Source organism: Corythoichthys intestinalis, chromosome 7 (genome assembly GCF_030265065.1).
Source record: "Corythoichthys intestinalis isolate RoL2023-P3 chromosome 7, ASM3026506v1, whole genome shotgun sequence".
Lineage (NCBI taxonomy): Eukaryota > Metazoa > Chordata > Actinopteri > Syngnathiformes > Syngnathidae > Corythoichthys > Corythoichthys intestinalis.
In genome coordinates this window covers 9,868,012-9,882,821 of record NC_080401.1, presented here as the reverse complement: position 1 = coordinate 9,882,821, position 14,810 = coordinate 9,868,012, and the positions used below count along the sequence as shown (strand labels likewise).

At 35.7% G+C, this 14,810-nt stretch overlaps 1 protein-coding gene across 5 annotated transcripts in view; it reads left to right on the top strand.

Moving 5' to 3' along the window:
- The window catches only part of bcar3 (BCAR3 adaptor protein, NSP family member), a 181,047-nt gene that overhangs the window by 147,097 nt on the left and 19,140 nt on the right, over positions 1-14,810 (top strand). For all 5 annotated transcript variants that reach the window (XM_057841253.1, XM_057841254.1, XM_057841255.1 and 2 more), the window contains 2 exons: positions 4,102-4,230; positions 12,508-12,633. In XM_057841253.1, coding sequence (XP_057697236.1) covers positions 4,102-4,230; positions 12,508-12,633 — 255 coding nt within the window. The remainder of the gene's footprint in view (positions 1-4,101; positions 4,231-12,507; positions 12,634-14,810) is intronic.

Here is a 14,810-nt window from a genome sequence, read left to right as displayed (position 1 = left end):
AGCTGCTACTTCTTTCCCCTCATTTTAAATCCTGCAGTTTTTTTTTTTTTTTCAATATTTTTGATCTATCACATGATGATTTGGCACATTCTTTTTGAATCACTATAATAACTTCAGTTATATAAGTAATTCAAATTGTCTTCCCATATGTTGTAAGGACATAATTGATCCTACCATTATTAGGCAAATTATTTTCGTTATGTTCAGACTTAAATTTACCCCTTTTAACTTGCTGAATGTGTCGGTCCATTTTTTCCCCTTTAACGCACGTTTATTGGCTGGTGACTATTTAAAATATATTTATTTTCTACATAATGTATTTAAAAATATTTTTATTTGCAGCCTATACAGACATTTTTCAGATATAGATCAGATAATAATTTCAGATATGTTGTTCCTCAGTACATAAGATGAGTGTTTAGTGTGTGTTCGGGGATGTTGGTGTTTAGTACTGACTTAGCATCCTGTCAGGTCCTTAACGGTACTTTCTGTCCTTTGCTATTTAATCTGCAGTTTTATGACTTGTGCTTTGACAATCACTGTACCATCTATGAATAACATTACGTATTGTATGTATGTACAGTATGTATAATAGAGACTGGCCGATTATCGGCCATATACAGTATAAATGGTAATGATAAATGGAGTTATACCGTATTTTTCGGACTATAAGTCGCACCCGCCATAAAATGCCCAGCGAAGAGGAAAAAAACATATAAAAGTCGCAACGGAGTATAAGTCTCATTTTTTAAACTAGCTTTTAACTTATAAGTATTTTTTCTTTTATTGCTTTGTTCTGTTCACGTTGTTTGCTGTTTTTTGTTTCAACTGTAAAGCATCTTTGAGCATTGGTAAACACTCTACAAATAAAATTTATTATTATTGTTATTATTTTTTGGGGGGGGGGATTTACTTGATAAAATCCAACACAAAGAACAGATATGTCATCTTGAAAGGCAATTTAATATAAAAATACAATAGAGAACAACATGCTGAATAAGTGTATAGTATGATAATGTTACATGATGCATGAACAACGAAATGCGAATATACTGTCCTCACCAGGACGCTACGGCTCGGTCCTGGCTATACACCGAGCCAAACTCCCAAATGATGATGCTGGACGTCCGTATAATTTGCTGACTTTATTTTTGCCGTCGTTATGACACCATCATTTGAAGAGTGAAACTAAAAAAAGAAATAATACAAATCATTTTTGTCTTCGATACCAAACAGGATCGCATCAACGGAAATAAATGATAATTAGCTGCTATTACAGCAATGACACAAACGATTAGCATGCATTTGCTAGCATTAGCACATCGTTCAAACAACCACACAACTGGCTTTAAGTGTTCGATCGTGGGTGGAAAACACACAACAACGGAAAAGATGATACACACAGGCGTTGCCTCTGTAAAGATATTTTACAAGCATAAACAATGAACGTAGGTTCGCAGCCGTGTTTCTTTCTCTCTCTTGCGCACTCGCTCAGATGCTGCGTAGCTGTCCGTCTTCTTCTGGCGTGTGAGCGCTCTTCTTCGCGTAAACAAGTGCGGGTGCACCCCACTTGGGCGTGAACGCGCCACAAACTAAAATCATGCATTTCAATATAAAAAAAGTCAATAATACAATTGAACACACATTGCTAAAGGCAGAATGCGAACGTGGCTAAAGCTATTAAGGGTTATTCATATAACTATTTTCAGACATTTCTGGGTTGACTTGCCGTCCCTTGAAAAAAGGAATTGTTCCGAATTGGGAATTAAAAGTTGCGTTCCGTATTACAATACAATACAATAGGGAATATACTGTAAGTAATTAGATACATTACTATGCATTCGTCGCCTGTACGGCTTTGGGCACGATGGGGGCGTCCCTTATTTGTATTTCCTACATCTCGAGCTATTATTTTCTATTTGTGTGATTAAATAAACCTTCTTTGGGCATTTCAGTGAAGTTCAGTGTTTTTATTATTCAAAGTTTTATGCCAATTTTTACACTTTTACTGCAAATAAATATCCAAAAAACGGTTTTCGGCCCCTCTAACAATAATAATAATCTAATAATTGGCATCGGTCCTGAAAAGCCCATATCGGTCGATCTCTAATGTATACATATATACAGGGTGATTCAAAAAGAATGTGCCAAAACCATTGCGATAAATAATTAAAAAAAAAAAAAAAAAAAAAAAAAAAACATCAACAACATCAAGCCGATTTGAAAATTCCTCCCAAACACGCTTCAGGATACACGCAAACTCAAGCACACAAAATGCCTTCTGCGGAGGAGTCACCATTTTGAGCATAAATAAACGAGTGATTTTCTGACAAAGACAAATTGAAATTGACACCCAGTTAAAGAAGGATCATTCTTGTATCAAATGACTGCTAATTCAGTCTATTTCAATGATTGTAAAATGAATAAATGCGTGATGATTTTCGCACATTCTTCTTGAATCACCCTCTTTGTATTATCTATATAACTATGTATTAATACTTTTATACTACTATTAATGCTCACACTGCACCATACCTCTTGTCCAAAGTCAGCTGGGATAGGCTCTAGCACATCGAGGACCCTAGGGAAGATAGGTGGTACAGAAAAAGGGTTGAATAAATAGATAATTTACTTAAACTGTATTTAATCTAGAAGTACAGTATATGAATGTCATGTATATAAGTATGTTGTTAAAAAAAGCCTAAATCCATCAATTCTCTGGAGCACAAGTGTTTGAAACAAAGTACCACCTGATAAATCAATTGGCTCTTCAAGTACTACTATCAGTCTGTTTATTCAGACATATTTCATATTATGCATCAAGCAAATCAAAAGTAACACGTGTAGTGCTCAAGATGTCGTAAGGGTCGCATGGTCAAATTGACTTAGAGCTGCTAGTGTTAATTCACTGCGACAAACACAGAATTGGTTCTACAAAATACAACCTACACTATACAAAATTTATATTTTGACAAACCAGTCTACATAATTTAAAAACTAATTCTTTCATACATTTTGAAAGAAAAAAACTTATTCTTTGATAACATATGGGATACAAAGTATCGCGATATATCACCTTTTCAATATATTGTCACACCCCTAATATTAATCATTCACTCCCAGCCATTTTCACCGAAGCAAGGCCCTTCGCTCCCGGCCGTTTTACTGGATTTTGACTGATTTTGCAAGGCCCACAGAAAATTCTGTTCTATTGCTATATAAACATATATAAACCCACCAAAAGAAAGATTAGATTCTCTTCTTTCGGCAGGAAAAAAAAGTTAGTTCAAATCTTTTTCCATTCTTTAGAAATCAGCATTAGAAAATAGCTTAGTTTGTGCAATTTTCCAATTTCAGATGAAAAAACGGAAAAATTGAGCTTTTTGTGAAAGCATACATTTCAAACATAACTTTGACTTATACACAGCTATTTTTGCTTTAGTTACATACCAAAAATTTGAATAATGTTTTCCTTTTACAAAATAAGATACACAACAAGACAAATAGAGCTTTTGATAGCATAGTAACAATTTATTTACAAATAACTAACTGAAAGATGACGCTGTTCTGACCGCAAGAGCCAGTTAAACTTTTCCCTCATGGCCGTCTGTCTCATAAAGATGAATTTTTTTGAGTCTCTGCGGGCTCTGCTCGCGAGCAGCACGTACTCAAAGGCATCGTCCGTTGCCCTTGTGATCCCGGTCGTTCTGCTCGGTTGTCCGCCGCCTGGTATCCATTCGGTCGTCTTCCGCCGGCGCCCGGCCTGTGGCTTGACCGTTCGTTGCCGTTGAATCGGGTTGCGGGTCTTACCAAATGCGCTACTGCCCTCCAGTGGCCAGTTTTATTGCTTTAAAATGGGTTTTCAGCTTTGTGCTTTGCAGCTAAATTGAATCAGAATCCAGAGATGTCTTTTTTGAAAAAAAAAACAATAACAAAAAAAAAAACGTAAAAGACGTATATACGTCTTTGGGACACTGAAACAATTAAAAATAGAGCGTATTTACACGTTTTTGGGAGCAAATGAGTTAAGTGGGAGAGGAAGGGTTGTATGATTTTCGATTTTTCTAAAGAATTCTCTTTTTTTTTTTTTTTGTATTCCAGTTTTCCCAGGATCAGTTCATCCTGGACGGTCCATCAGAGAAGCTTCGCAGAGAGCTGGAGGAAGAACTTAAGATGAACTGCGATGAGCCCAGAAGCCATGCTTGGTATCATGGAGCGATACCTCGACAGGTAACATATCATGAGATTTTCGGACAGTTCTGTGCTATTTAAGTTACTTTTGAAAAGTAAAGCGTTATAGTTCTAGTTTTTTTTAAGTTACTTAACAAGAAAAAATAAAAAGTATAAAAAACTATTTTTAAAGTATTTTTGTTTTGTCGTGAAATAAGAGAACAGAAGACCGTTCAAATACTATGGTGAAAAACACTGTGAAATGTGTGGAACAATAAAATGTGCAAGCGTGAAACGGCATCCTTATTTTTATAAACTTGCCTTGGATCACATAACATAAATAACTTTGGTAACGCTCATACAATAATTATATGAATATGAAAATGTAAAGAGTTACATTAAAAGTTACAGCAAAAAGAAGTTTCGATGTGTAAAGTAACAAATTTAAGGGTGTTAGTTCCAGTTAACGTGATCAGTAACTTGCTATAGTTGATCAGCATTAAGAAGATAGTCTCACTGCAAACCTTTGGCTTTATTTACTTAAGTTATGCACATGCAAAATAAGCCCAAATTTGATTGCTCAGACAAATGAATGTAAGCAAACCAGTAATACATATGGCAAAAAGGGAACAATTGTTCATACAGTAGATCATTTTGGAGGTTTTAAGAAGACTGCTTTCAATGCAAATACTCTAGATTAATTTGGCACGAGCGTTGTTGTTTATGAAACTCAGATGATTCATGATGGCTGGCTTTGAATTTTAAAAATGCTGTGTCTGCAAACTAGCACCCACAATAGTGCTGGGTGACAAGGAGAATTTGGGCACTTGTGTAAACATTAGGAAAATGCCGGAAAGACAAATGTTGACTGAAAAAAATCACTGCTTTGTTTCCACTAGGGTGACTATATTTTAATTTCCAAAAAAGAGGACACTCGGCCTGGCCTCCAGATACTTGAATTTTACTCAAAGTTGACTCAAAGGTCACTTTAAAATATTTAAAGTGTGCCTCCTCCATCAGGATAGAAAAATTCAGTTTTATTAAAAAAAAATATATATATATATATTGCCATATAGTACGGTATATATTATATTCTATATGGCAATATTTTTTTTTACTCAACAGGTTATAGGTTACTCAACAGGCTTTCTTCTTCTTAACAAATAATCAAACAATAAAAATGAAAAAATAAAATAAAATAAAATAAATAAAAATGATTTAAAAAAATAATAATAACAATATAATGCAGAAATGGAAATGTTTCAGTCTGTGACTTTGTATCCAAAGTAAAAAAAAAAGGTATTTTTGAATTAATTACTCTTTTGTGTACATGAGCATTTTATTATACTGTATACGAATTGATCGTAAAAAAAAACCTAACAACCGGGCAGGTTCCCTGGGAACAGGTCACAGGAAGCACAGTATCGTTGTATTCAGTGCAAAGTGTCAGTCAATTTCAACACATGATAATTGTGAAGAAATACTCGTCCGTGTCAATTTGGAATTTCTTTTTATTAACATAGATGACGGAACCCTGAGGCATAAGAAACACAGGTACTTAGAATATAATACTAACATTCAACCAAATACACGAACGCAGAACAATTATCACTAGACTAATACAATATACCGTATCTCTGTGTACACATATACAACAGAAGACTCATGATCGACATTAATAGGAGATAAACTTACAGAAAGCTACATGGCGCACTATGCCCACAATTGTTACCATTCTCAACTTTTGGTAAGTGTGTGCTCTCAACTCTGAACCGTGGTAGGGAGTGGACCGGTGATTATTGTCCTCCATTGAGTGGATGGCAAAGTGTATAAAACACATGGACGCGTCGGTTGGCTTTTTCGTTAGAGACTTTTTCTTAACTAAACAGAACCAGCGGGGGACACTGCCACTCAACACGGTGCTGCCGCGCAACTTCAGCGTAGCCTCTCGTTTGCTCTGCCCAATTTCTTCTTCTGCACTATATTTGTAATGCCAGTCATATTGAAAAAGGATAGCGGCCCCTTGGGGATGCCGGGAACATAATACAACAGCATAAACGTGTCCTTGAACTACTCCTTCTCCCGCTACTAGTAGGAGCCATGTAAACGCAGGCAGGCGCTGCCATCCAGCGGCCGGAGGGATTCTCTTCAAATTGGTCCTGTGAAAAATGATGAAAAACGGACATTTTCATGAATTTATAAAACCTGGCTGGACAGTACGGCCAGAAAGTGAAAAGTGGACATGTCCGGGCAAAAGAGGACGTTTGGTCACCCTTGTTTCCACTAGTCCATTAAATATCTTTACAAGTGTCATGAACATGAGCCTTGAACACGGAATAAAAGTGTTCCCAAACACAGACAGCTGAGACAGACCAAAGTAAAAAAACAAAACAAAACAAACAAAAAAAACTGGTTTTATTCCGTTATCAATAAACAAGGTTAAAATACATTAAATAATGATAGGTTTGAACAAAGATTACAAAATCTCACATGCAAGAAAAAAGAAACAAAAAGTAGAACATGCTAAATGAAACCAGAAATTAATGCACACAACTTAAGGGTGCAAAAATGAACCTAACATAAAGGGATTGTGACAAGCGGTAAAAGCGCCAAGAAATCCCAGAACTTATTCTTTAGGGCAGAAATGCACTAAAGAATTATTCAAAATATATATTTACACATTTAACAGACGAAACTGGGAACTACTTTTCCCTTGGAGACAAAAACAATCAATATCTAATATAATAAATCTTTCCTGGAAATTTAAAATGTCATTAAAATCTGAACTATTTCTGATATTAATAGTTAGAGTTTAGAATGAAAAAAAGAAATAATTACAGGAAGCTCCTCTCTTCTCTCCTCTCTGTCTGTCACTGTCACCTTGTGCTTAGCTATTATTAACTTTTAGCTTAGTTTAACAGCACCCAGTCATGGAGAGTAGATCTTTGAACAATGCAGGAGAAATGGTGCAGATATTCTGAACCTCAGTGTTTTAGTACATAGGATGTCTTAGAACTTGCGTGGCTGTCTGTGTTTGTGAGTGGATGTCTCAACCGATCCTGCAGTGGTGTGCTACAGGCACTTAAGCAGAGATGGTACGGAGTTCAGCCTACCGTGTGGAGTGAAAAAAAAACATTTTCATGGAAGAATAGGGTGAGAGAAAGATTCGAATATATAAAATAGATTTTACTTTGAATTAAGTCTAGAGCTCCAAAAGTACATATTCTGTCCATAGTTTTTTTGGTGTTTTTTTTTTTTTTTTTTTTTTTTTTTTTTTTGGGTGGGGGGGCAGCTTAGCTGAGGTGCCCCCGTCCCCCCTGGGATAACCATCCTTGATAAGAGTAAGATTTCACTTTTTATTGTCTGCTTCCTTTGGGTTGAACCAAATAACCATTTGATAATCAAGCAGCGATTAATTAAAGTCTCGAGCTTTTGTGAGACTTCCTCTAATTGGGATCAGATGGTTTTGTTTATTTTCTGTCTCTGTCACATCAACTTTGGCTGTTAAAATATTACACTTGTAAATATAAAAAATGTTTTGTTTACATATGAGCCATGTAATACTACAGTTTAACTAGAAAGTGTCTACAGAAATTGCATAGGGGAGGCTTTTCTCCCACTTCCTGTAGATTTTTATAATCGTTATTAATTTTGGGACATTTTCATGTTATATCATATTTAACTTATTGGCTGCCATTGACGGGCTAGACGTCCAATCCATTTAGACTGGGAGGGGCAAATGAACTTTCTAACCCCGTCAATTGGAAGAACAAATGGGACAGAATGACATATATACAGTAAATACATCTTTAAATTTTGCAGCATTCTTTACAAAACAAAGTATTACAGATTAGAAAGACTGTATGCAACTCCAGATTAACAATTGCTACACTAAATCTATATGCTAAAATGCTAATACAGTTTAGGCTCTTGGACAGCGCCGCTTTAACAGAAATTGTCCAAATTAAAGCCCACAACTTGCTGCCTTGACATGCTTCCTTTAAACTTTTTCAAAACTGTTTTTCATTGCATAGCCCCATACATACTTCAGATTATATATACTTCTCTCCAAACAGGAGAGTTCCCATGGACGTTAAAAACTGCAGTAATAAAACGTCTTCTAAAAAGACCCTAATCTGGATGCCACAATCATTAGTAATTATAGGCCAATATCGAATCTGAAATTTCTGGGGAAAATTATCGAGAGGGTTGTTTTTGAACAGATCCAGGCTTTTATGATTCAAAACAATCTTTTAAACTCATTTCAGTCTGGTTTTCGGCCACACCACAACACCGAGACTGTGTTTATTAAAGTCCTAAATGATATTCATCGGAATACTAACGCAGCTAAATCATCTGTTCAGCTACTAATGGATCTCAATGCTGCATTCAACACGGATGATCACAACATACTACTCAGCAGATTGGAACAGTGCGTAGGGTTCACTGACACTGTTCTTCAGTGGTTCACATCTTATTTACATGATAGGGATTTCTTTGTGTAAATCGGAAACCTAAAGTTAGAACGAACCAAATTCACATGTGGGGTTCCTCAAGGGTCCATTCTTGGACCACTTTTATTCAACATTTAATATGCTTCCTCTAGCTCAGATCATGGAACAGTCTGACATCTTCTATCACAACTATGCAGATGACACACAACTCCACATTTCTATGTCCCCGCATGATTATAGTCCCTTAGTCTCCCTGAGTAAATGCATTCATCAAATCATTGAATGGATGTGCCAGAATTTTCTCCAGCTAAATGTGGGAAAGACAGAGGTGGTGATTTCTGGGCCAAAAAAGGAAAGGTCAAAGATCAGCACTCACCTTGGCACAATGTCACTTACAGCTACAAATCAAGTCAGAAATCTTGGGGTAATTATTGACTCAGACCTAAAATTTGACAGCCATCTAAAGTTTGTCACTAAATCTGCTTATTACTACCTAAAAATATAGCCAGAATGAAAGGGCTTCTGATTAAACAAAACATGAAAAACTTGTGCATGCATTCATTTTCAGTAGATTGGACTATTGCAATGGTATATTTACAGGTCTTAATTTAAAAAAAAAGAAAAAAGGATAGACTATAAAATACTACTGCTCGTCTACAAAACACTTAATGGCCTTGGACCAAAATACATGCTTGATTTGTTGGATCCCTATGAAGCATCTAGACCCATAAGCTTGTCTGGAACCAGTCTTCTGTATGTTCCAAGAACAAAAACCAAGCACGAACAAGTTACCTGAAGGTCTGAAGCGTGCTCAAACTGTTAGCTCCTTTAAATCTGGGCTAAAAACGCTTTTGTTTACCACAGCATATTCATAACTGTCTAGACAGTGATCCCTCGTTTTTCGCGATTAATGGGGACCAGAACCAGGCGTGATAAGGGAAAAACCGCTCCCTACCCCAAACAAACAAGTTTTTTGTGTTTCACTGTAACTTGTTTTTCCAAAAGTATCATTAAAAAACATATGTACATATATGTTAATAAATGTTTTTAAGCACTTCAAATGTAATAATTATCAAGTTTTAAACATGTTATTGTCCCACTGAGTTATTTTTCAACAAGAATAAAGTAGAAAAATGCTTGTCTTTATTAAATGCTTTATTGAGAGAGTCCACTCAAATCCGCTCAAGCTGCTCACTTACACACAGCAACTGTTTAACAAGTTAAACGATGATTGACGCATGTGGCGCTTTGAAGCTTTGGCTTCCAAGCATCTGTGGCAACATCAATCCTTAACGTCTGTCAATCATCGTTAACTTTAATAAGCAACCCCAGTGCACTGATTGACAAACGAAAAGCAGCAAGAGGGAGAGTGAGACTACGTGATTTATGTTTTTTTTTTCAATGAAAAAAAAAATCCGTGATGGACTGAGGCGAAGTTTGAAGTGGGAAGTAACGAGAGATCACTGTATCCTGTATTTTAAATTTTAAGCTATTAGCTTTTTATTAATTTACTGCTATTTCTATTTCCGATTTCAATATATATATACATTTTTTAAATCTATTGATGATATGATGTGATTTTTATGTATAACTTTATTTCCTGTTTCACTTATCGTTGTTTGAACTTTCTTTTGATTTTATGTGATTTTTACGAATCATTTTATCTCTGCTCGTGGATCTTCATGTGATGTAAAGCACTTTGAAATGCCTTGTGTTGAATTGTGCTTTACAAATAAATTTGCATTACCTTCAAATAAATATTTAAATGTGTTATAATCAATTAAAATGGGGATTAAATACATACATAAAAGTGTCATTAAATGTCATTAAATTAAATTTATTCATTAAAATGCTAGTCCATTTCATGTAAAAAAAAAAAAAAAAATTATACTAATCTAACTATTTCACTATTTAAGTAATTATTTCATGGACATGTGTTCCAGGCACTTCATGAATATATTTAATCTATCAAACTCACCCATCAAAGTGGGCGAGAATAACACCTATTTGGTTACCCAGTAGGTCGATATTAGATATGTACTTGATCGATGCAGAACCAGTAAATATATCTTGATACAGTAGGTGCCGCTTCCTTTACTCGGGTCAAACAAGTGACGAGTTTTGCTCATAAATTCATAAAGTGCTGCAACAAACAGCCAAAATGACGCAAACAACTTCAATAAACTCCTCTGCCTTGCTCACTACATGTTCTTGGTCAGCATGTTTCACTTCCACGTAATCAGCAAGGTCTAAAATATTTCTTACCAACTCCCAAGAAAGTTGAAGTATATCTTCTGCAGCCGCCATGTTTTGAAAGACTTCAGACGACAGCAATCGATAGGACCGAGATCAGCGTTAGTCCCGTCCACTGACTTTGATGGGTGAGTTTGACAAAGTGCTGCAACACATGTGCATGAAATAATTTTTAAAATATTCAAATAATTATAAAAGTTTTTACATTCAATGAGCTGGTATTTGAATTAATTGATGACACTTTCCTTTTTTTAAATTCTCATTTTAATTTATTAATGACACATTTATTTAAAGATTTAGTTTGTATATTTTACTCCATCCCATCTGGTCTTACATAGTCAATGGGAATCAATGAGTGTCCTTTAAAAACTAAAACTTAAGTTAGTGGGGTTTTAATTTTGTATGATATTTTTTTGTGTGTGTTTTTGGCAGGTTCTTTTGAGGGGTTTTTTTGTGTGTGTGTTTTTCTTGCATATTTTTTTGCGTAGGTTTCATACACCGAAATCTAATCTCCCGCTTGTTCTTCTGTTGTACTTCACAATCCCGTGAAATATTGGATGCCAACAAACCAGAAAAATCACCTCCTCTCAGTGACAAAAAGGTTGTCGTGAAGTTGCCATGGTCAAAAATTGTGACGGTGATATTTCTCGCTGGCTGGTGATTTCCAGATATGTTGCGTCCCGGCTCGAAGGACCAAGAAAATGTTCGATTAGATGCTAGGTTTATGTACACCTAACTTGGCTAAAAAGAACACGCAGGAAGTCGATTTAGCTTTAGTGGAGGTTGGTACTGCTCCCCAGTGTCTGTGATAGCATCCCTCTTTATTCAGGGGAAGACAAAAGGATGGAAGAGGCAGGAAAGCAACATAGATTACATAGATTACATGGGGGCCACATGGCCCAGGACAAAGCAAAGGCTGACTAGGCAGAAGTTATCCGATCTGGTAGCTAACTACTATAAGGAAAGTCTAAATGTTAATGGTTTGCACAACAATTCTAACGAGGTATTTTTGTGGTTTTGTCGCAGGATTTTGTTTTTTGGCCAATGTCTGCAATTGTTTCCCCGCCGTCTGCACTGTTTCATAGGTTTTCTGAATTCTGCATTATTTTTACGGTTTTCGCAAGATATTTTTCCTGTATAGTGGTTTTTCATGTTTTTCATGGTTTTTAGACCTACTTAGACCTGTTTTTCAACATGCAATTTTTTTTGTGGTTTGAACTGTGGCGTGGGGCTTTCCATTGATTTGGGGGCTTTTTCTGGTCACTTCCTGTTTCCGGAAAATGTTTTCTTATTGAAAATGAATGGGGCTTTTTTTGTCGAAAAACCTGAATTTGCATGAAATTATGGAGCATTCCAAGCTGGAACGGTGTGAATCGGTCACAAAAAAAAAAAAAAAAAGTAGACGGTGGGGGGTGTTCAATCTAGGGAAGCAAGAAGCAAAGCATCCCTACAATTAGTGATTAATGATCTCAGTCATTAATTTAAAATGTCGAATGATTGTTTTTGCCTGTACTTCCTTGGGTACTTCCTCAATTTGGGTCAATTCCAACACATGTAGCTTCTTACGGATTAGAGTTCGATGGAGATCAGACCCTTGTTCACAACTCCCTACCTTTTTGTATCGTCCTAGGTTGCCGAAAACTTTGTGCAGCGAGATGGAGATTTCCTGATTCGTGATTCACTGTCCAGTCCAGGAAGTTACGTCCTGACGTGTCAATGGCGAAATACAGCCCAGCATTTTAAAATTAACAAAAAGGTAATATGATAAAGTACTTTTAAATGCCTATTTGTACTTTGTCGGGTTCACATCCTTTCTTTCACCTTTGCCCTATTGCTGCCAGTCACACACTTTTTCATTTGTCTTGTACTTGATTAATTACCGTAATTTCCACACTATAAGGCGCATCGGCATATAAGGATTCAATGAATGGCATATTTTAAAACTGTTTAATATATAAGGCGCAGCGCATTATAAGGCGCAGTAGTTGTACAGGTAGTTCCCGGGTTAGGACGTGCTTGACCTACTCGATTTCGACTTTACGATGCCAGAGTCTCATCTTTCATTTTGTCTCCATTTGTTTTGTTTTTTCTTAGTCGCATAAACAGTGCCTTACTGTACCTCACAGTGTGTTATTTTCATTTTTACTTTACTTTATTAATATGACGTGTTCTGTCCTCACTAAAGATGAAGTTGTTCAACTTTACAGACATCAAACAAGGCAACTTTGCTTTTTGAAGCGTTTTACTTACTTCACTTTTGACAATTTGTAAAGCTGAAACAAACATATGTACACTTCTGTTCAAAACGACACACATTTTAACAATAAAACATCTGATACAAAACAATTAGTGTTTAAACATCCATTTAGTCTGATCAATATGTAAATTTAGTAGATTAAATTAGGCTTATTTGCCTAACAAATGTCCAACAGCCTAAATGTTACTAATGCTAACATATTTACAATTCTCAGAGCAAATCAGTCACACGTAGCTCCACCAACTGTAGCTGAAAACTTAATTACTAATACATAAACAAACATATATTAGCTGAAACAACTTACTTATGTAGGCCAAACCAGAGCACAGCTGTCCTTTATCCATGTCAGACGATACATGGAGTCTGACATGTTGAGAGTCCAGCCAGACCCAACGCTGTCACCAGAGGGCAGTGTAACCTCCATCATTTAACAAAATACATTACTTTTGGACTTTTTTGGATTTTGGGGTACTTAAAGGGTCATTCTGATTTAAGCGGAAATTCGGTTTACGTCGCCAGTGTAGGAACGGAACTTGTTCATAACCAGTGGACTTGTGGTAGTAGTAGTAGTTGTTGTTGTGGTTGAGGTTACGTTATGCATCCAATAGATGGAACAGGGCTAAAGGGAATGCTATGCCATGACATAGACTTCACTATCAGTTGACGGGACACGGGGCTCGGGGCTCGGGGCCGATCCGTAGGGGGCCTATTTTAAAAAACAAAATTCAAATATTTTCAAAACCAAAGCCCCTAGCGACCTAAAACCAAAACAGGCACCTCCCTTAGGCATTTTCGAGTCTCCAGCAGCGGCATCAAAAAATTCAAAGTCGTTCAATAATAAAATCCGGATTAATTATTTTTTATACAAGTAAACAAAACTTAAAATGGCTATAAAATCCTTAGACTTTATGCTATAAATCACCAAATCACCAAATGCAGGGATAATCACCTATATTTTCAGGATCAATAGCAATATTTAACATATGATGTAAGAATTTGCCAGAAATAATATATATATATATTTTTTTTTTTTTTCAAAATCCAACATGGCGGCCTTCACGAAACAAAAAGCTTTTTAAGTTGAAAATTCTTGTCAATAAATGCTTAAATCGCGCATATCCTATAGATATGACAGTAAAACAGTCTAGATTCTTGGTGAAAAGCAAAAAACGGGCAGTTTTTGTTCATTTTACATAAATATTTCAAGTCAAAATTGCAGAATTGTGTAATCCAACATGGCGGCAGTCACAAAACAAAGAGCTATATAAACTGAAAATTTGTGTAAATACTTGCTTAAATTGTGCAGTTTCTATAGATATGAACGTAAAACAGTCTAGATTCTTGGTCAAAAGCAAAAAACGGGCAGTTATCATTCATTTTACGTAAATATTTCAAGTAGGGCTGTCAGGCGATTAAAATTTTTAATCGAGTTAATCCCAATTCAAATCATGTCTTAAATATAATATATTTTTCTGTAAATTATTGTTGGAATGGAAAGATAAGACACAAGACGGATATATACATTTAACATACTGTACATAAGTACTCTATTTGTTTATTATAATAATAAATCCACAAGATGGCATTAACATTATGAACATTCTTTCTGTTAAAGGGATCCACGGATAGAAAGACTTCTTAAAAGATAAATGTTAGTACACGTTATAGTAATTTTA